Source organism: Zygosaccharomyces rouxii (assembly GCF_000026365.1).
Source record: "Zygosaccharomyces rouxii strain CBS732 chromosome D complete sequence".
Classification (NCBI taxonomy): domain Eukaryota; kingdom Fungi; phylum Ascomycota; class Saccharomycetes; order Saccharomycetales; family Saccharomycetaceae; genus Zygosaccharomyces; species Zygosaccharomyces rouxii.
In genome coordinates, this window is record NC_012993.1 from 160221 (window position 1) to 180501 (window position 20281).

The 20281-nt window shown below is 38.2% G+C and overlaps 13 protein-coding genes and 2 non-coding genes across 15 annotated transcripts; 6 read left to right on the forward strand and 9 right to left on the reverse strand.

Moving 5' to 3' along the window:
• Nucleotides 1-46: 46 nt before the first annotated feature.
• Nucleotides 47-1297, reverse strand: GPA2 (guanine nucleotide-binding protein subunit alpha; the record flags this gene model as incomplete). The annotated part of the gene is made up of 1 exon (XM_002496475.1): nucleotides 47-1297. One exon carries the CDS (start codon nucleotides 1295-1297, stop codon nucleotides 47-49), a length of 1251 nt encoding a protein of 416 aa, XP_002496520.1.
• A 1713-nt stretch (nucleotides 1298-3010) lies between these two features.
• On the forward strand, nucleotides 3011-3574 carry PAM17 (Pam17p; the record flags this gene model as incomplete). The annotated part of the gene is made up of 1 exon (XM_002496476.1): nucleotides 3011-3574. The coding sequence occupies one exon, from the start codon at nucleotides 3011-3013 to the stop codon at nucleotides 3572-3574; it is 564 nt and encodes a 187-aa protein (XP_002496521.1).
• Nucleotides 3575-3705: 131 nt separating this feature from the next.
• On the reverse strand, nucleotides 3706-4071 carry SNA3 (Sna3p; the record flags this gene model as incomplete). The annotated part of the gene is made up of 1 exon (XM_002496477.1): nucleotides 3706-4071. The coding sequence occupies one exon, from the start codon at nucleotides 4069-4071 to the stop codon at nucleotides 3706-3708; it is 366 nt and encodes a 121-aa protein (XP_002496522.1).
• Nucleotides 4072-5226: 1155 nt separating this feature from the next.
• DAS1 (SCF ubiquitin ligase complex subunit DAS1) lies at nucleotides 5227-6978 on the forward strand (the record flags this gene model as incomplete). Its single annotated transcript, XM_002496478.1, has 1 exon — nucleotides 5227-6978. The coding sequence occupies one exon, from the start codon at nucleotides 5227-5229 to the stop codon at nucleotides 6976-6978; it is 1752 nt and encodes a 583-aa protein (XP_002496523.1).
• A 155-nt stretch (nucleotides 6979-7133) lies between these two features.
• OAF3 (Oaf3p) lies at nucleotides 7134-9662 on the reverse strand (the record flags this gene model as incomplete). Its single annotated transcript, XM_002496479.1, has 1 exon — nucleotides 7134-9662. The coding sequence occupies one exon, from the start codon at nucleotides 9660-9662 to the stop codon at nucleotides 7134-7136; it is 2529 nt and encodes an 842-aa protein (XP_002496524.1).
• A 274-nt stretch (nucleotides 9663-9936) lies between these two features.
• Nucleotides 9937-11334, forward strand: LAS1 (rRNA-processing protein LAS1; the record flags this gene model as incomplete). The annotated part of the gene is made up of 1 exon (XM_002496480.1): nucleotides 9937-11334. One exon carries the CDS (start codon nucleotides 9937-9939, stop codon nucleotides 11332-11334), a length of 1398 nt encoding a protein of 465 aa, XP_002496525.1.
• Nucleotides 11335-11370: 36 nt separating this feature from the next.
• Nucleotides 11371-11501, reverse strand: SNR128. The gene has a single exon (XR_002648399.1). It is a non-coding gene; the product is annotated as a snR128 (small nucleolar RNA).
• Nucleotides 11502-11553: 52 nt separating this feature from the next.
• Nucleotides 11554-11698, reverse strand: SNR190. The gene has a single exon (XR_002648400.1). It is a non-coding gene; the product is annotated as a snR190 (small nucleolar RNA).
• A 313-nt stretch (nucleotides 11699-12011) lies between these two features.
• Nucleotides 12012-12638, forward strand: RPA34 (DNA-directed RNA polymerase I subunit RPA34; the record flags this gene model as incomplete). The annotated part of the gene is made up of 1 exon (XM_002496481.1): nucleotides 12012-12638. One exon carries the CDS (start codon nucleotides 12012-12014, stop codon nucleotides 12636-12638), a length of 627 nt encoding a protein of 208 aa, XP_002496526.1.
• Nucleotides 12639-12682: 44 nt separating this feature from the next.
• On the reverse strand, nucleotides 12683-13615 carry TFA2 (transcription factor TFIIE subunit TFA2; the record flags this gene model as incomplete). The annotated part of the gene is made up of 1 exon (XM_002496482.1): nucleotides 12683-13615. One exon carries the CDS (start codon nucleotides 13613-13615, stop codon nucleotides 12683-12685), a length of 933 nt encoding a protein of 310 aa, XP_002496527.1.
• Nucleotides 13616-14029: 414 nt separating this feature from the next.
• SMT1 (Smt1p) lies at nucleotides 14030-15073 on the reverse strand (the record flags this gene model as incomplete). The annotated part of the gene is made up of 1 exon (XM_002496483.1): nucleotides 14030-15073. The coding sequence occupies one exon, from the start codon at nucleotides 15071-15073 to the stop codon at nucleotides 14030-14032; it is 1044 nt and encodes a 347-aa protein (XP_002496528.1).
• Nucleotides 15074-15425: 352 nt separating this feature from the next.
• IDS2 (Ids2p) lies at nucleotides 15426-16688 on the forward strand (the record flags this gene model as incomplete). The annotated part of the gene is made up of 1 exon (XM_002496484.1): nucleotides 15426-16688. The coding sequence occupies one exon, from the start codon at nucleotides 15426-15428 to the stop codon at nucleotides 16686-16688; it is 1263 nt and encodes a 420-aa protein (XP_002496529.1).
• Nucleotides 16689-16877: 189 nt separating this feature from the next.
• SFH5 (Sfh5p) lies at nucleotides 16878-17762 on the forward strand (the record flags this gene model as incomplete). The annotated part of the gene is made up of 1 exon (XM_002496485.1): nucleotides 16878-17762. The coding sequence occupies one exon, from the start codon at nucleotides 16878-16880 to the stop codon at nucleotides 17760-17762; it is 885 nt and encodes a 294-aa protein (XP_002496530.1).
• An 81-nt stretch (nucleotides 17763-17843) lies between these two features.
• On the reverse strand, nucleotides 17844-18956 carry BIO2 (biotin synthase; the record flags this gene model as incomplete). The annotated part of the gene is made up of 1 exon (XM_002496486.1): nucleotides 17844-18956. The coding sequence occupies one exon, from the start codon at nucleotides 18954-18956 to the stop codon at nucleotides 17844-17846; it is 1113 nt and encodes a 370-aa protein (XP_002496531.1).
• Nucleotides 18957-19104: 148 nt separating this feature from the next.
• ZYRO0D02310g (uncharacterized protein) lies at nucleotides 19105-20034 on the reverse strand (the record flags this gene model as incomplete). The annotated part of the gene is made up of 1 exon (XM_002496487.1): nucleotides 19105-20034. The coding sequence occupies one exon, from the start codon at nucleotides 20032-20034 to the stop codon at nucleotides 19105-19107; it is 930 nt and encodes a 309-aa protein (XP_002496532.1).
• Between the last annotated feature and the right edge of the window lie 247 nt (nucleotides 20035-20281).

The following is a 20281-nucleotide window of genomic DNA, read 5'->3' on the forward strand; positions in this document are numbered from 1 at the left end:
TTGGAACCAGTCCAAGTATCATTCAATAATGATTTTCCTTTCAACATCACAGTACACCTGAGTCCTTTAGACTGTTTTCTAGTATAGTTTCCTTTATGGCGGCAAACACCAATTTGATATTGGAAGTATCTGTGGCTTGCGTAACATGAGGGTAAATGCTTAAGTTTGCTCTATTGAGTTGAACAAATCTCCAGAGAATGTATTTTGCCGCTTTATTAATATCTTGACCACCGGTATAATCGGGGAAGTAATTTTCTAATGGGACTTTTTGTAGCTTCTCTGCGAATAGATCAATTTTGTTTAGGAAGAGAACTACCGAAGTTCTTGAAAACCATCTACTATTGACAACATTTTCAAAAAGCACCAAAGACTCTTGGAAACGATTTTGTGATTGGTCTTCCAATAGAACTTGATCGTATTCAGATAGAGAAACACAAAATATAATTATGGTCACGCTATCAAAACAATGTATCCATTTTTTACGTTCCGATCTTTGACCGCCCACATCATAGATGTGCAATTTCAAATTGGACCCCACATCAAATACTTCATCGAATATACCCGAAGTCTTTTGTCTTGAACGTAAAATATCTTGCACGCTAGGAATATAGTTGGGCTGTGAGATACGATCAATATTTTCCACAAAATAACTAGCAGAATCCATTAAATAAAATTCCGATCTGTGATTTGAATTCAATAATTCCTTTGTAGAGGGCAATTCCCATAGTTTTACCAAGGTAGATGCAATTTGTGCCGGAAATTGCGAAGTATTGGCTAAATAGTAATTGCCCGTTCTACCTTCTTCCGTGTATTGATATTCTTCCACCAGTTGGATATCTTCTTCTGTAATTCCTGAACTAGGCTCCAACGGCACTCCAAATTTATTTCTGGCTTCCAGCAGAGACTTGGCGATTTCTAGTACATTATCGTAAACCACTGATTTATGCTCTATCAATTCCTGCTGGCTGAATCCATTTTGGTGTAAAATCTTTAGTTGCTGAATAATCGTTGATTTACCACTTTCGCCTGCACCTAATAACAATACTTTAAACTCGGTACCTTTATTAGACCTGCTACTTGTCTCCAATGCATTACCATTGGTGTCAGACTGTTTTTCTCCGTCCAGTCGCATATTATCGGAACCATCACTTTTTTCGAAGGTACTACTATCGTTGTTTCTAGTTTCTTTCCCATTAGCGTTTTGCAAGTGATTCCTTTTTGGATTAGCAGTTGCATTAGTATGTGCGGGAGGCCGTTCAGACACTCCTTCTTTCGTCTTCGATCCACATACTCCCATCTTATGTTTCCAATTTTCTTTATTTTTTAGTAAAGGTCTCCTGTTATTCTTGTGCAATAAAACCAAATGTCGAGAAAACTTTTCTAAGTGGAGACACCTTGGTTGATTTAAGTTTGATAGCCCTTCCTCGGTTCTCCCTGAAGATTCTTTACAAATAAATACAGGGCAAATTTCCACTCTTCTTTTTCTAAAATGGGGTACCCCTTCAACTCCCTCTTTTTTTTTTTTTTTTTTTATTCACTGATATCACTTTCTTATTTCTACTAAAGTGAAAAACATGAAAAAAAAAAAAAAAAAAAAGTCAAAAAATGCATCACATCATGGCACCAACTGAAATAAAAAAGAAACAGTAAAGGGATTAGAAATATCCACAGAATTCTCGATCATTAGGCGAATTACAAACGATTGCGTTTGTCTGTTTACTCTTCATTCTACCCCAAAAGTTTTCTTAGCGTAGTAACGCATTAGTTTCTATTGTAAATCCTCTCCTGAGTCTTGTGCCAACTGTACGTCCGAGGGTCGGAAGACCATAACCTAATTTTCGAAAACACCAGCGTAGGCACTGTTGTGCTAACCTTCGTGTTCCCAGCCACGCACGAAATTTGGGTAACGCATATTATTACCCGAGGGAACTAAGTGATTTTTCGATTTTTATTGGTCAAACTTTCATTACTGTTTTCCATAGCCCTAGGTGACCATCTCCCCATACAAAGGGGCGATGGAATGCAATGTGGGAAGAACAGGCCCGGAAATAAAAGTCTCGTTACTATTGGCGTTACTCAATTCCTCTGCAATTTAGATGTGGCAACAGGCGTGGCACGAGGTCAATGCCTTCGAAATGCACACCAGAAGCTTATCACAGGAGTACGCATGGGACGGCACTTTCTTATTAATTCTCAATTCTTATCTCTATTCCTTAGTGTTACATTGTGTCTAGCCGCTGACATTGGTAATGACATTAGCTCAATTAGGGTCCCTCGAACGTGGTCTCTTTGTACAGGGTGATGTAGCAGCGTAGTTGACATTACGTTTAATCGAATCTCTATGTTCTTGTAATGGCTTCAGATTGGGTAGCGGTTCTGAAGGTAAACTTCTTTGATAGAGTTCTTGTTGCCAATGTGTATCCGTTGAATCTTGGCTTTGTGAAGTATTATTCTCTAACAGCCACAGCTCGTAATCATCTAGTTCGAAATCCATAGCAAGTTGTATAATGATGATGTGTGTCCTTAGCTAGACGGAAGTAGTAAGAAGAAGTTTACGTTGGTGTTCTGGAATGGAATAATTTGATGCATCGCGATGCGAACATCGTAGAAGAACCACGGTAAAGGAAGGTCTAGGGATAAAAGGCTAGGTACCAGGGTGCTGCTAATGACAGTCTGGAAGAGGTTGGTACGATAACAGGGGTAAAGATGCTCAGCGGCAGTGCAGGTAATATTCACGAAGATCACGTGACCCAATGAACTGGACCATATCATATGGAGCTACACTCAAATGGGAGCTGCCCCAATACTGTCTGAATGCTGTCTTGCCATGCCGCCAATGTGGTTTCTGTATACCTGCTAGTATCTTACCCTCGGTACTATACCCCGTTACCCTGACCAGTATCTCACGCTACTTGCCATCACACGGTTTGAGCTCATCAAGGTTCAGTTAAACTCTGCCATAGAAACTAAAATTTGAAATTGGAACCCCAAGAACCCCCCCAATATATCGATGTTTGCCCTCAAAAATTCTCCATTAGCTTCTAAAGCTACCACAAGACTTCTACGCCCTCAAATTTTGAGTCCTAGATTCAACAGTACTACTTCGAAAGATTCACAAGAACAATTGACATGGGCTAATTTCTTTGACCTAAGGAAAAAGGAACGTAGAATCAATATCGGTTCATCAGCTTTCACAGCCTTTTTGGGTTGTAATGCATCGTGGGTTTACCTTTCCACCTTAGAAATCGATCCATTACAACCAATTATGGGATTCGATCCATTAATTGTGATATCATCAGCCATAGTTGCATCAGGATTCTTAGGATACTTAATGGGTCCAGTAATTGGTACTCAGTTATTCAAAGTGTCAAACAAAAGAAGATTGACAAGTTTTGAAATTAAGAATAAGGAATTTTTAAGGAAAGTCGTTGCTAATCGTGTAAATCCATCATCTCAAAGTTTTAGCAATCCTGTTCCTGATTACTATGGTGAAAAAATCGGCTCCATCAAGGAATACAGACAGTGGTTGAGAGATTGTCATGCTTACAGGAGGAAAGCAAAGGAATTTTTGTAAAGACATTTCAATATCCTCTGATAACATTCATTTTTAATCTTAACTTAACATCTCTTAGCCAGTGCATATATAGCGATTTGAAAAGACAGAAAATACGTATAAATTGAGTTAAATAAATCGAAATAGAAGAACTAGTTTTGGACTTTGTTGTCGCCGTGTGGCTTGGCGGCGGATGCATCAACCACTTCTTCATAACGTGGCAATGTACCTTGAGCTTCCAAATCGACATTGAAGTCACCATTTCTTGGTTGTTGTGGCTCGGAACCGTCTTCTTGAGCTGGAACAGACTCATAGCCGGATTGACGTTCTTCACTAGTTTCATAAATCACGTAAGCAGCGTGGAAAATAGCAGGGAAGAAGAATAATACAAATAGCAGCAAGTTTAATAGGAAATCTCTGCTAAAGAAACCCCTACGAACCCAAACTGTAATAGGTGGAAGGAAAACCGAAAGCACCATCAAGAGCACATCATGCTTGTTAACAGAATACACAGACATTATTATGCTCAAAAATTCTGTGATCGTATTGCAAGTAGAGGAATAAGGTTTAAAGTTGGCTCACCGGATTGTCTTGTATAGGAGCTCCATTTTTAGATAAGCAGCGTAACCCGGAAAATAGAGGCACAATGGGAAAAAGCGTAAGAAAGCATAAGAAGGATAATGGTCATAATTACGATAATCTTTGGCGGCAATCTAACTAAGTGTAGTTCTCTCAACCTGGGTAATACTTAGGGGGTAATGGATTCTGCCGGCTAAGGAAGCGTAGTCACGTGACTTCTGAAGCAACACTTTTACAAAGAAAGCTTAACTAAGAAAGCTTAACTATATACAAAATACTGGCACCTACAGGTAGCCAATGCTTCTATCTCTCCTCACTCTTTGAACCCTCTTTCTGTAAGAAGTTCGCATTCATGACTACGAAAGATAAATACCCGTATTAGATGACAGCGGCTATTTCCTTACTTTTCTTTCCTATATAAACAAACTTGTTTTCAGAACATGTCACTTACAATCTTATGTGCTCTTCAAAAGATACAAGAAAGTATAAGTGCTAAGCAGCATACTGCTTCCGCATCCCCTGACTACTACTGTCATCATAACTTCCTATTCGTTGCTTCGAAGCCTTTCTTGACATGAACAAACATAGAACAAAGGGAGCTGACACTCCAACAACCATACCATGCAGCTAAGAGAATTATCGGGTCCCAAATACAACTATCTCTTTCGAAACTATTGACTATCTTTTGGAGAATCATCGGATCACATGATCTGTAATCTTTAACCAAAATAATAATAGCAGGTCCCTATCTTAGAACTCAGAACGGTTTAAGCATAAACGTTACTACTGATAAGCGCTTGCCCTTAGCACTGTCAACTGTTTTAGTCCGCGATTCCCTCTCCATGGTGTTACCCGAACAGTACTTCGGTTTCTTACACAGAAAAAAAGATTAGCGCCCCACCATTACTATTATCTCGGACTCGTTAATAGCTAGGGATGATTCAATTTTTAAAGCCATTGGCCATATTCTATGACGCCAGATCTGTGGAATTACAGTTCTGAGACCGCTTAAAGCTGTTGATTGCCAAGACAAGCAACAGCTAATTTTGACTGCTCTTTTCTCTTTTTCTCCCTGCTTTCCCACTGTTCCGATAATGAGTGAGAACAATTCTGACGGAGGTCCATTTCCACTGAAAAGATTGCCAGATGAGTTATTACAGGAAGTGTTCTCACATCTACCACAAGAGGATAGATTAACTGCATGTCTTATTGATAAAAGATCTAACAAATTGGCAACCAAATTGGTTTACAGAAGAATATATTTAAACGATTCTAACGTGGTGAGAAGTGATTATATGAATTTAGCCATTAACTGGACCCTTTTAAATATACCATCGTTTCTGTCCGAAGATGACTCAAGAAAAATCGCTAACTCCAAATTAGTGAAACTCATTTGGACCCTAAGTGTTAACCGATTTCCCCTAAATTGTGTTCAATGGATTAGGATTAATTGGGATTTGGATTCAGCTTTACAACGGACTATTCTGGCCGTTCTTTGTTCCAAAGGTGAAGCTTTACAAAGGCTAGAAAATGTTACGGATCCGTCATGTAATGATATTATTGCATATGGAGCTGTATCGAAACATAAGGTGACTAGTTTTGATATGGCACCACCAAATTCATTACCAGAGCTACCAGTACCCAGGGATTATATCCCCAATCTACAGAAATACCTGAGACACAGAATCTCTTCCAGGTTGTCACATATGACCCTCTTCATGGACCCCATTCAACTTTTCAACTATCTACACCCCTTGGAACAGAAATTACAAATTGTAGATCTAAAATTGCATTGGAGAAGAGAATTTTATGATCCCAGATGTTTTATGCATAGACTACGAAGCAGACCATTAACGAAACTTTCCGAAGTGTTCGATGTGCGTACCCTGAAAGTGTTAACCATCATCTCATGGAGTGAATCCCTTGTTCCCAGAGAAATTGAAATGGTCAGAGATTTTAAAGAATTCATCTATTTGGAAGATTTGTCTTTGATTTCGATCAAGCAAAATTTTGAAGTTCTGATGACTTTCTTCTATAATTTCCCTCATTTGAAAAGGTTAAAGATGGATTTCCTAGAAGATTTCATACCGGAAACAACAAAACCCGAGATATTTTTGACCATTTTACTGGTTTGCAAGAAATTGCAATTTATTGATATGAGATTCGAAGGAATGGATTCTCAAATAATTTCGTTACATGAAAACAGATTTATATTAAATCAAAAATGTCACTGTAGTGGTTGTGTGCATACTTTTGAAAATATTTTGAAAAAGAAAATTTTCTTATTCCCAGAGGATAGATTATTATATGATATCCATGACATTACAGCTAAAGATATTTTTAAGATGATGAGATATTTATCTTTGTTACCTTATTCAAAGGCATGCGATTGCTATCCGAGTGTCAGGACACAACCAATGAATTTGGAACAATTTGTGAAAAAGATGAATCGAGATCTTTTCTTCTATCGTCATAGCAGGCGTCAATTGGTTCCTAATGGTGAATTGGATGATGAAGAAATTATAGATAGTGAATCCATGTTGAGAAAGCTACCACATGATCCTTTGACTGAAGAAGATGTGATTAAGTGTTACCACGCCCTAATCCATCATTATAGAACTACTTACATTTCTTTCCTCAAAGGTTTCCCAGAATTGAGGTTTTTAATGTTAAACGATATCCCTACAGTGGTTGTGGAGGAAGATGGCGAAAGAGTCTTTCAACCCATTTTCTTCCATTGTGACTATAAGACAAATCTAACTGGTTGGTCTAAACTTCGTCACAAAAAACACAGGGGGAGTGATGATGTCAACGATAGCGTTACGAGAAAGGCTACAGTTTTTTAAATGGAGTAGCTTGGAGTATTTTTAAGATACCACTAAAAGGGCACAGCTGGTAATATACTGAGGAAGTTGACTTTCATTATCAATTAAAATTACAAATTTCCTATTTCCCTTTTAAAAAACTATAAACCAATATTTCATATGTAGATAATGCTCTATCAGAAAAAAGAAATAAAATCGAGAGGTTCAAACATATTTCGAATCAACTCCAAGTTAGATTCTTCTAGATTTACCGGATTCGTGGGCTCCAATGATAAAGGATGCTCAACTGGAACAGCATTTGTTTCTGCAATCTCCTGAGCTTGCTCTGCAGAGTTTTCGACGTTGTATTGTATTTTTGAACTAGTGTCCTCGGCTTCCTCAGCCAATTGCGAACTTGCATGATCATAAAAAGAGGTGAAAATATTGAAAGTTTGGGAATATCTATCCACCAAAAAAGGTTCCAATGATTCTTCACGCAAGTTAAGTGTAAAATTAACACTAGAGTGGCCTATAGGGACCACATCGGTATTCCAAAGCTTAACAGCGTCTCGATGATATTCTGGAATCAAATTTAAACTTTCTCGAAGGCTTACGAGTACAGGTAAATTTTGAATAATTTTTAACTCCCTTAATTGATCTTTAATACCTTCTTTTTCTAGTTGACAAAGTAGAAATTCCAAAATTATTTCCCAGGGATTTTTATTTCGAGGTCTATTCAATATTTTATAACTTATCTTAGCGGTAAACATACTCTCAAAACAACGGTAATAATCAAATCCAAGTTCATTATAATACATGGAACAAACACCAAATAAAAATTTAACCATCATATTCATCTGGTCAAATCCCATTTCCCCGAAACGATTTAAACGCAGCACAAACGCGGGTATTAGTGTGCATAGCTTATCTGCTACTACACTTATAATTTTATTGGTGAAAAATCGACTATATGGATCCATTTCCTGTGGACCATAAAAATATCGATGGCATTTGCTGGCAAGTTTTACAATTTGATCCCAAAGTGATTGAACTGTGAGGTGGAAACTTTCCACATCGTTAACCTGTTCTAGATGAGTCAACTCTGCATGGGATAAACATAGCCTGAATAACTCTAACGTCGTTTCGTATTCAAAATTTAAATGTAGATGTTCTTTTTTAGTATCTCTGATAAGTTCAAAAATTCGCAATGCATTATTCCATTCTTGTTTCAGTGCAACGATATCCACTCTGGAAGGTGAATCATTCAAAATGTCGTTCATCTTCATAATAATGTGATCTAGGGCTACCATCCTATGATGCCACGAAAGCTCCTGCCCTGTGACATCATATAGATGACTTTTACCAATTAAACATTCCTGACCGTTAATTAAAAACATTTTCCTATCCCAATGTAACACATAACTCCAAATCATTTGATAAATTATTTTGAAATCTTCGGGACTTAATATAAAAGGCACCCTCTTAGATTGTCCAAATAATTGAAACCAATAAATGCCAGGATCCCTGATACATAACCAAGATATACCCATTTCCTGACAACTTGCAATGATAGTCCCCATCAAAATATGACTATGTTGTAGGGAATCACCATCACCATCCTCTGGTGCACACCAATGGTAAAATCTTAGTAAAAGCAGGATTTGTAATTGCCGTAGCGTACATTTCCTTAAAGATTTCATTTCAAACATGTAGTAATGAATAATGGCAATGTATTTGCTTGTATCCAATTTTTCGAAATGTTCGAGTAATTCTGATGGTAGTCTGGCAAATTTAGTTGACAAAATACAGATCTTGGTGATTAATAGAATAACACAACAAACCATATGATCAAAATCTTTAACAGATATCTCTCTTGATTGCTCCCATTTATCATAAAAGTTGTTAACGTCGTATTTTAAAAATTCCATTTCAAAAATGGGGACCATATGAATGACATGAGATTCGAAATGTACCAATATGTGATCGATGAAAAGACTCCTTGAAGGTAAATTATCATTCAAAAGTTCACAAACGTCAACAATCTTTATGGCTTCATCCTTCCTATATTTTCCATACTTGTCAAACAACGATTTGTGAATTAACTGATGTTGCCTGAACAAACTGTCAGATGAAAGCGGATCGCCGTCAGCATCGAATATCGATAGTGGTTTAAAAGACTCAGGCAAACTTGGATTCTTTGAATAGTTCTTGGTTCCTCTCAAAGTATTTGTAGTCATTTCAACAGCGATCGATCTAAATGTTACTAGTGCTTTCAAATACAAATCTCGATCTTGAATAGCTCTCTTGCAAAAATATGAAAACATAGTTACTGCAGATCTCTTGAATTCCACGAAATTACCACTTGGTGATAGATTAACATAATTTTTACCACTCAATACCAATGGAACATCCAGAGATTGACCCGTAGGCGATATACTGCTAGCTTTACTACCGACAATACTACTACTGGTGCCATTTCTCTTGCCCTTAATCATTTGCGGCTGCTGTTTCTTCACTTTATTATCAGTATCTTCTCCATGCTGGGATTCAGTATTCTTAGGATTCTGCACGTAGTGACAGGTATCTTTGTTACCAAATCTAACACAATTGGAGCAGGGATTTTGCCTATCGCATTTACTCTTACGTCTTTTACAGTTAGTACAAACAACAGTCGGTCTATTGCGTCTCCTAACCGACGCACCTCTGACGTCCTGACTAAGGACCATTATTCCATATAGATCTTTGGCCTAGTGCACCTTTGTAATCAATATAATGCTATTGAACTAGTTAATCTCTGATGTGATTGGAATTTCAAACTCATCAATTTGACTCGGTCGTCTTATTCTAACTGAGAAAAAGGTAGTAACATATTGGGAACAAAAAGTCTATCCAGAGCCATTTAGAACTTCTCTGAGGATCTGTAATCATTTCAAATTGAACTGATTGCATCGAAATAATCATACTGTCCTTTCCCCCATCCCATACAGACTCATATAGACGATGGTCCATCCCAGAATAGTTCCCTGGTACAATGAAGATGAGTTGAAAGAATTGAAGGATTGGTTCTACAATAAGGAATTGGCTACTGATATGAGATTTCGAGCTATACAGAGGGTCAAGAGTTACCAAAGCAAAGGATCGCAATACTTACCGCATGTAATTGATTCTACCGCTCAGATCACGAATTCCATATTATTGGATGAAGAGAGGTCTCAATATGATAAATTTTCCGTCAAATTAAGTTATACCATGTCTTTGATTAGATTTGTAAACGGAATATTAGATCCCACACAGCAATCACAATTTGCCATACCGTTGCATACATTAGCTAAACGTGTGGGCCTACCATCGTGGTTCGTGGATTTAAGACACTGGGGGACGCATGAAAGAGAACTCCCTAGTTTAGAGATGTTGAGGATTGCAGCCAAGGATGCCTTAGTTTGGCTTTGGGACCATTATTGGAATGACGATGAATTAGAGGAAGAAGATGAGGAGGAAGAAAATGTTGAAGACGAACATACGGTATCACTGAGGCAACTAATTCAGAGGGGTAAATCTTTGCAAAATTTATTCAAGGAGTACCAGTGGTATTGGGAAGAAGGTTCAACAAATTTAATCAGCAGTACTAATTTCCAAGCAGAAGAATCCAGTCACGGTAAAAGACGTAGAGAACCCACACCGCAAGAACAAATTGATGCATTTGTATCAGATTGTAAAGATGTATGGAACAATAAGGATCACAGGGAAAAGTTTATGAACGTTTTCACACTACAGTATACACCCACCTTATTAAGAGTATTAGTTATGAAATTACAGGGCTTCAGCCAAGAATTTTTTCAATTTATCCTACAGAATTATAAAGACCAATTGGCCAAGACACCCAGTGTTTTGTCTCAAAGGTTCAGCACATGGGAATCATTAGAACGTAAGCTACTGTCCAAATTTGTTTCTAGTGTTAATACAAATCAATTCGTCAGTGCTTGGTCTTCATGGGAACCTTTGATATCAGAAAATCCATCTCTTTTATCCTACAGCTTCTGTCAATTAATGTCTAACCGCTTAGCAGATAATAGAGACAGTTTCAAGAAGAAGAAGAAGAAGAGACAATTCGTATCCTATCAAGAAGTGGAAAGTGGGTTATCAGAATACGTTGCCAAGTACTCTTCCTTTATCAGGGAAGCGGAATCCTACAATAAACAGGTTCAGGCACACGCAAAAGCCCAGCTGAAAGCAGAAGTTCCAATGCAAGCGCCAGCCACAGATCCAATTCCTAAGGACATGTCTGACATCTTAAAGGATCTGGAGTCTCTTAAGAGAAGACACACTGATCCACCGAAGACTAAGGCACAATGGTGTCAACATCCAGACTGGAGTCCAAGACCATTTGGTACGTTGTAGAATTACATAGAAACAAGAAAAATTTAATAAATTAAAGATCACTCAGACATCCTAGGAAGGTCTCAAATGAGCGGTCACCGGGAGCACTATATCGATGGGTTCGAAAGGCGTACTCCTACCGTGGAAACTGCGAATGTTCAAGGAACCAAAGTTTCATCATAGTGATCTTTATCAAAGAATTATTAACGGGCAGGACATATCACCCATGGAGTAAAAAAAAAAGGCTCAGGAACTTGAACGTATATTGAAATATACTGGCAAGTAAAACCCCATATTTGCACCCGAAAGTACAGAGGTATGGTAGTAATCCCGTCGTCATGGTCGATCAGACTGGGAAAGAAGAATACCGTTTTCATCAAAGCCAGGTAGTACTCCATGAGCAGCATCGCCAGATGCTACAAACTGATTGTCCTATAGTTCTGAGTATTGAAAAGAATAAGAAGTAGAAGGAATGAATAATTTGAATAACTATCTCATCTCATCGCCTTTTATACCTTTAGAAATACGAAATTTTTCATGAGATTCTTAGGGCTTGGGAGGGTGTAAGGATGTTGTGAAAAAATTTTGAGCTCATCGCGTCGATGAGATGAGATGAGGTATGATGATATGGGAATAATATCCATAGGTATTGGCGCTTGTTAATCCCAAAGAATAAGGTATTCAATTCTTACTTGTCCATGGGTGATAGTAGATCAGAGTCTGTTGATGCACAGACTAGTGAATCATCAGTTTTCTCGCCACCATCAGATTATAAGAGGGTTAAGCATTTGAAGAAGTTTCACAAGAAAAATGGTGAACAGCTATGGTTAATCAAACTACCACGTAGTCTTGATGTATCCAAGTTAAAGACCCTACCACTAGATCTAGAAGGTGGAGAACAACCTATACCTGTGGAAGAGGGTAATGATAAAGACGATCAGTACAGTATTGGTGAAGACAAAACTCAAAAAGGTGGCCAAGACAGTAGTAATTTGAGTTTATTGGTCCCTGAAGAAAGTAGAGAATCCCTGAAGATCAGTGGACATGGTAACTCATTGAAGTTCGACAAGGTTCTCAGCGTCCGTAAGACTGCACAAATACCAAAGATTGATTACGAAAAGCTAACGGTACCAAGGTCTAATGTGGTTAAAGTAGAAGGTCTGCGGACGAGACATTACGCCAGTGGTTATGGACCAGAGGACGAGGATAAGGTGGAGGACACCTCCAAGGAGGAACACTCAGAACGCAAGTCAAAGAAACATAAGAAACATAGTTCAGACGAGGACCATTCCAAGAAGAAGAGTAAGAAAGATAAAAAGAAATAGTCATTATTTTTACTATATGCTGTATATTAATATCAAAAAAAAATTTAAACGCCCTGTGAGTAGTCCTTCAAAACACCAGCCATATGTGTATTGGTAATTTTCCCCCTTCTTTGTCTTTTCTTCTTGACTTCCACTCTTGTTGTTTGTCTCTTTACCGTCGCAGGATCAACACTTGCAGGTTTCAGACCAAGGTCTTGCAATTTACGCGGTAACTCTGCAAATTGTGGCAATTGAACGTTCTCCCACATAAGAACAAAGTCTTCACCAATACGATCCAACTCAGGTCCATTGTTATACCAGACGTAACGTGGAGTACGATCTTTCTTTGTCCTCAGTACTAGAATTTTTGAATCCTCTTCTAATTCGTTTATAGTTTCATCACATTGGGGCCAACCGTCTTTCAACTCCTTACAAGAAATTCCCTTGAATGTCACCTGTGATCTCAGTAGATTCAATAGCTCTTGAGCACTATGCACATCATAAGTGGAGATATATTTGAAAGTTGCCTTCTTGGGATCATATCCGATTTTATCCAATTTCTTTAGAAGTTCTAAAATCTTATCATCTTTCCTAATAGATAGGTAATCCATCAACTCATTAAGTTGAACAGGTTTACCTTTCTTCTGAATGTATTCTGTTGCCCACAGTAGTTTGGAGGAATCGTGTGATTTGGAGATGTCAGATTGACTCGCCTGTAATGCAGCAGCAGCGATGGATCCAGGTCTTACCTTCTTGTTAGAAGATCCATCATCTGAATCATCTTCGTCTTCGTCAATATCCTCTTCTTTAATCCTAGTGTCCAATCTCTTCTTTGCACCACCGTCGGTTTGAGATCCTGGCCTTTTCTTGGGGGATGGTGTCTGATTTGTCGTATTTGGCCCAGGAGAAGCCGTTTTATTAGGAAGAACAGGTGAAGATTTCACCTTACTCTTGAAAGCATTCAGATTAGCCAATAGGTGATCGTTATTAGAACTCATGAGGTGGGTTATTTTCTATCTCTTTTACCGATAGTGTAAAGTTCTTGTTTAACTCTCGTTCATATTTTTCAGGTATAAAAAGGACTGAAAAATTTCAAGACGAGTTGGAAAGTTTCACTTAACTTTCATACTAAAAGAAACATCAATCTGGTTTTAAATCAAACCAATTGAAGTTACTGCTCGTCTCTCAGGTTCAAATAAATGTCCACATTGTGCGCTACAAGCGATTTCTCCCACACAATGTGTTCGCTCTGGGAGGCAGTTTTCTTGCAGAGAATAAAGCTTAGTGGGTGGGAAACCGTTCACAAGGCCGTATCCAGCTCTAAAACCATCGCTATTAGAGGTTGCTTCCTCCTGTAGGTTAAGCGATCCATGAAATGGTGATGACCTGAAGTCTGGAACATTTTCCTTATATCATATAAATTTCAATGACATCTGTGATTTGACCTCTTGCTCCTCGTCATTGACGCTTGCGAGGACTTGTTGCAGTTCGTTTTGTAGTTCGTTGGCGTTTTTCTTGCCCTCACATGAGGAATAAACGTCTTGTACCGCTAAATCAAGTGCTCTTATGAATCGATACTGATAGATGGAAATTACCGATGTCTCTTCAGAAGTCTCATTGGCTAACCGGTTCTCAATGCTTAGCTTAACGATTTTAAGCATATCTCTTTTATGAACGTTGTGTCTGGCAAGAATCCTCAAGGTAGCTATGAATAATTCTTGATTTTTGGTCAATGATTCTCCTGGAGTCGGTAAGAGATGGCATTTGGTATAGATGGATTGGTATAATACCACTTCATCGTGTGCTGACCAACTTCTTATACTTTGACGGCTAATTTGCACAACATGTTCTAATTCTGCAGAGGTTTGACACTCCCTCGTAAGACATTTCCATAATAATCTTTGTACAGAAATGTGCATTTCGCCATATTTATCTAGCCATTGGTCTTCAAACTGTTGCCGTATGATAGGGTTACCACAGCGGTAGTAAAGAAGTACTGAAAGATGTAATTGTTGCTTAGCATCAAACATGGTTAAGTTCTCCCATAATTTATCAAAGTCTTGGAAAGTCTTGGACAGTACAATTCTAGCCATTTGTGGGACAGTTTGCAATTTACCCATATACTGTTGAAGGAGTAAATAGTTGTACAGTTTTTCAGAACTCTCTAAGCCATTCTGTAACGGTTTCTGAGATGACTGACGTGCAATATCTTTCAACTGGCTAAACAAAATGTCATAATGAGTTTGAACACGCTTCTTTTGCGAATCCACTTCAGGCAACGTAGAATTGAGAACTTTCAAAACTCTTTCGACATGATTCTGACCACTTTCAGCATCCAACAACGACGTTAAAGATGGCCGCTTAGAAGCTCTCGTTAAGAATTGTATAGTTGCCTTTAGTTCATCGCTTTCAGATTTAAGCAGCCTAGATGATAAATTGGAGAATGCCCTTTTCATTGATGTAGGATTTGATAAAATGGTTTTCAGGACTTTAAAATGTCTATGGGTGCGATTATCTGTATTCTTCACTTAGTACTGTCCTAGTGTTAGCGATGTCTTGATATTAGGAAGATTCGATATCCAATTCCCGAAGTAAGCCTTTACTGATGACCACTAAGAAAAAGGTAATAATCAAGTTTAAAAGCATTTTAGAGGCTGTTTGGATCATATTCTTTAACGGTTAGAATCATATAATTGTGAGAAATACTGGCTGCTCCTAGTTTCTCTTTAGATATCATCCTCTCAATATTAAAGGGTCCTCGTATTTGATAAGCTATTGCAGCTCTACAAGTATCCATTCGTTAGGAAAATGAGTAAGGATACTGGATTTTTGGAGGATTCAACTGGTGATCTTGCCAGAGCACTTAGAAGATCGTGGTCAGAGCCGCAGGACAGCAAGACCCCATATCAAGATTCACCAATTAGCACTCCCCAGTGTAATCAGTACCATAACGTTTCACCAGGTGGTGGTTCATTCACTTCTGCAGGTTCACAAGTGGCTTCACTTACTGGTAGTTCTGATAAAACCCATAGAGGGAGCCTTGGTGATGGTTCCCCGGATTACCACTTGATTGAAAGGCATTATTCATTGATGGAACAACCGAATGTTGGTAATAAATCTACTGGTTCTGGTTCTGGTGGTAGCATTGATGACGGTATGTTAGAACAAGCTATGCAAGAGTCATTACCACCCCTGATGCCCGCACCTGTGGCCATGCCCCTAAGACGTGGTTCTATACAAGAGGTACAGAGGGTAAGACATTTGTTAAACCCAAGAAGTTCATTCTCAGGTGCACCACCAGAGGAACCTGAATTACAAGAGGGTTGTAGTGTTAGTTGGGTCACCATATTAGCCAATAGTTCACCAGAATATGTTGAGCCTATACTAGTACTTCAAGAATCATTGAAATCTGTGAATTCAAAATTTGGATTGTGTGTTATTCACAATTCCGAAGTCGATAGTTCTATGATAAGGGAAAAAGGTATTGAGACAGTTGCATTCGATAAGGCGAAGCTACCAGAATTGTTCAAGAAAAGTATAAATCCACATTCCATATTAATGGTATTTATGGCATTAGCGGGCAAGTATGACTTAGTATGCTATCTGTCCCCCACATGTATGGTATTAGAAAATATCGATGATCTCTTAGGCAGTGAAGAAATTGGGAATGAAATTGACAATGAAACATGCGTGTTATTAACCAATTCAACACCAGATCCTCAAATTATCATCTTAAGGCCTTTGGTAGATGTGGAAATGTGCATCAGAGAATTCTTTACGGTTTACGGCGATGACTGTGATGAGAAAAGTAGTAAATTGACCAGAATGCGAGATTACGACGTTTTAGAAACACTTTTCCAAGATTCCTGGAGTAGACTTGCTACTGATGAATACTGTGAAACCTTACCAGAGAAACCATCACCGTCAGAGAAAAGCTTCCCACACAAAATGGTTGATTTTGAATTACAAAAGCCTTGGATAATGCACGAAAAGCAAGATATGGGCCCTCTGGCAAGTAGGTGGCATCGCCTATGGTTACAAACTTCCCGCAGGCAGGCTAACGACATGTAACGAACTTTATGTATGGACTACTTTTTTCTTAATTTTACGACTATTTTTCTGTTTAATGTTACCATCATCACTATTATATAACCACGTCGATAAATTACTTCGTTTAAATCTTGAGAACGACTTGAATGGAAAGAAACTTAAAGATGAAGTTAATATCAAAAGAAAATCTCCATCAAGACTATTTGAAATATGGCTGAATTGAAGTTTGAGAATGCTAACGAACGGAAGGTGTTTGAGGAAGTTTTCGAAGAGTTACCACAGCTCATTAAAACTAAGTGTAAAGGTTATGATGAGCTATACGGCTACAAATTGAACTTCAAGGATGAAGATCAACAAGTTGTTAAGAAATACTACGATGAAGAAATTGCAAAACATTTGATCTTTAAGATCTGTAAGGCCTTTCAATTCAATAAGGATCAAGTTACTCAGAGAATTGTGGATGTCTTGAATTGGAGACGAGAATTTAACCCATTGAGCGCAGCCTTCCTCGAAACTCATAACCCAGAATTGGAAGAAGTTGGTGTGATCACTCAATATCCTGAAGAATCACCCAATAAACGTGTCGTTACTTGGAATCTCTATGGTCAATTGGTCAAAAGAAAGGAATTATTTAAAGATGCTGATAAATTCATTCGTTACAGAATTGGGCTGATGGAAAAAGGTCTTAGACTATTACAATTTCAAAGTGATGACAACAATTATATGACTCAAGTCCATGATTACAAAGGTGTTTCTGTGTTTAGAATGGATGGTAATATTAAAAAGTGCACAAAACAAGTTATTTCCATCTTCCAACAGTACTATCCAGAATTACTATGGGCCAAATATTTCGTCAATGTACCAGCTGTATTTAGCTGGGTGTATGGTGTGGTAAAGCAGTTTGTCGATGAACAGACTATGAGTAAATTTGTTGTTTTAAGTGATGGTAAGAAATTAAGCCAATATTTGAAATCTGCCCCCAGTGATTATGGTGGTAAGCAACAAGGATTGAAAGAACAGAATATCCAAAACGTAAGACCTACGGAATATGGATTGTATCTGTTAGAAAAGCAGAACAACGAAGATATCGATTAATTAATTGATTAATCGGTCAATTTATTGATTGAATTAATAAATAAGTAATAATTTAATAAATAATTGTGTACAAGTTTGAAATTAGATTTCTTTTTGATCTTTACGTCTTTGTTCAAGGGCATCGTATTGAAATGCTTCCATTGGTTCTAAACCCCATTTTTCCAATAGTGCCTTATCTTCATCCCAACCGTTACACATTGTGGTCAACATCCTCTTACCGGTAAAAATACTATTACAGCCCGCTAAAAAGCATAAAAATTGCTCATTATCTTTCATGGTATAGCGACCTGCCGCTAATCTAATGATTGATTGTGGCATAACAATTCTTGCGGTAGCAATTGTCCTTAGAATTTCATCAAATTTTAATTTCTTAGCATCGGGTTTGTTTAAATCCTCCATGATTGCAGTTCCTGAAATGGGGACCAATCTGTTAATAGGTAAAGATTCTGGATGTGGTGTCATGTTTGCCAAAGTATGTAAAAATCCAATGTGATCTTCTTCAGTTTCACCAAGACCCAATATACCGCCGCAACATGCTTTAATTCCTGAGTCTTGTACATTCTTGATAGTTTTTAATCTATCATCATAGGATCTAGTGCTGATGATTTTAGAATAGTGTTCTCTAGAGGTATCCACGTTGTGATTGTAAGCAGTCAACCCTGCCTTTTTCAATTGTCTTGCCTGTAATTCATCAAGCATACCCAAAGTAACACAGGTCTCCATCCCCATCTCATTGACAGCACTAACCATCTGTGAAATTCTACCCAAAGCAGATTTTCTACCTTGCATATCTCTCCATGCCGCCCCCATGCAAAATCTAGTAGATCCATTCCTCTTGGCTTCCTGCGCTTCTTTAATGACATCATCATATTTTACCATCTTGCTAGCTTGGACACCGGTATCGTGTCTAGTGGATTGAGAACAGTACTTGCAATCTTCTGAACAGCCACCTTCCTTGATGTTCATCAATGTACACAATTGTACTTTGTTAGCATCCTGCCACTTACGATGTTGTCTCTGAGCTTGATGAACCAATTCTAAAAGAGGAGTATGGTAGATAGTTGCTAACTGTTCCTTTGTCCAATGGTGCTGAGGCTCCTGCAAAGAAAGAGCGTACTCAAGGGTATCAATGGTTGCTGCCCTCCATTGTCTAACAGAAGTAGAGAACCCACGCAAGACCTTCAAACAACTCATAATTGATTGATTGATTCCTCGAAATAATTAAAGAACAGAGAATGTGTTGCAACAGTTGTCATCATCCTCCAATTTTTTTCACCTGAGTATTTATACCAAACTTTCATGGACTCCCAACAAGACTAGTCATGTAGTCATGTTGAGATGACTACATCTCAAAGTCCCTGCGCAATTTGCAAAAATACAAAAAGAAAACCATCATGTGGAACCAAGTCATGCCCACTAGGTAGAGAATGCATCTAGTCAGCATTAATCGATCACTGTGTTGCTTACACATAAGCGGTATCAACGATATTGTGGATGAAGCTAATAGTATCACTAGAAATGATGCCAATGCCAACTCCGAATATCGATGTCTTGACAGATCATTTTCTGCTAGGGAATTGAGTTGATCTTGTAAAGAGTGCAGATTTTCTTGTGAAAGGGGTTTTTGCAGTAGAGGTTGGAAGAAATTGGTTAAGATCGGTTGGCATGTCTGGTACAACTGCTGGAACCCCAATGTTTTCAATTGAGATAACATATAGACCGAGGCCTCTAGTAAAATGGTAATATCTCGTACTTTGTCAAATGTCTCTTGTAGTAGTAAAGACCCATTGTAGTTATGTATAGCATGATTCTGTAAATTGTTCAATTGCCAGCAGCGGTATGCTATTGTAGATTTGAAGGTAAACTGGAAGGGAACTTCTAATGCCCAATATGAAGGTGAAAAGCGGTTCTTTACAAAAAGAGAATGTGAATTAATCTCCTGCGCAGCTATTTGTAGTCTTGTGAAGTATTCTAAGGTCGCAACGCTCGAGGAAGTAGTGTTTAGGATGGCCGCTGTCGCTAAATTTAATTCAATGGCCTGTGAAAGGTCATCTAGAGATTGGTGTAAAGTACCTGATGGAGCTGCATTGAAGGTTAGGACGTGTTCGTAGAGAGATTTGACCAGCTGAGATGAATCAGAATCGATTATACGACCTTGTAGAGTTTGAATTCTTGCATAGGGTGCAGTCTGTTGCGGAAGTTGTTGTTTTCTACCAATGGGCCAAGCTGTAGCAACGGTACAGAGAAGTAAATGTGTAATTATATGGAGCATTGATTGAGATCTGGCGTAGTAAATCAACGAGACTGATCTCGATAAGTCTCAGCGGCCTCGTGTTCCCTTATATGCCATTATCTGTATATAGAGACTAGGAGAAACTTGGGAAATCTGGGGAGAAACTGGTGAAGGAGAAACTCTGTCTCAGTATCTCATAATATTAGAATTCATTAGAGATTTTCAATTTGAATTTCTATTCAAATTTTATTCACATTTTGAAATTTCGACTTGATCACCTTTAATT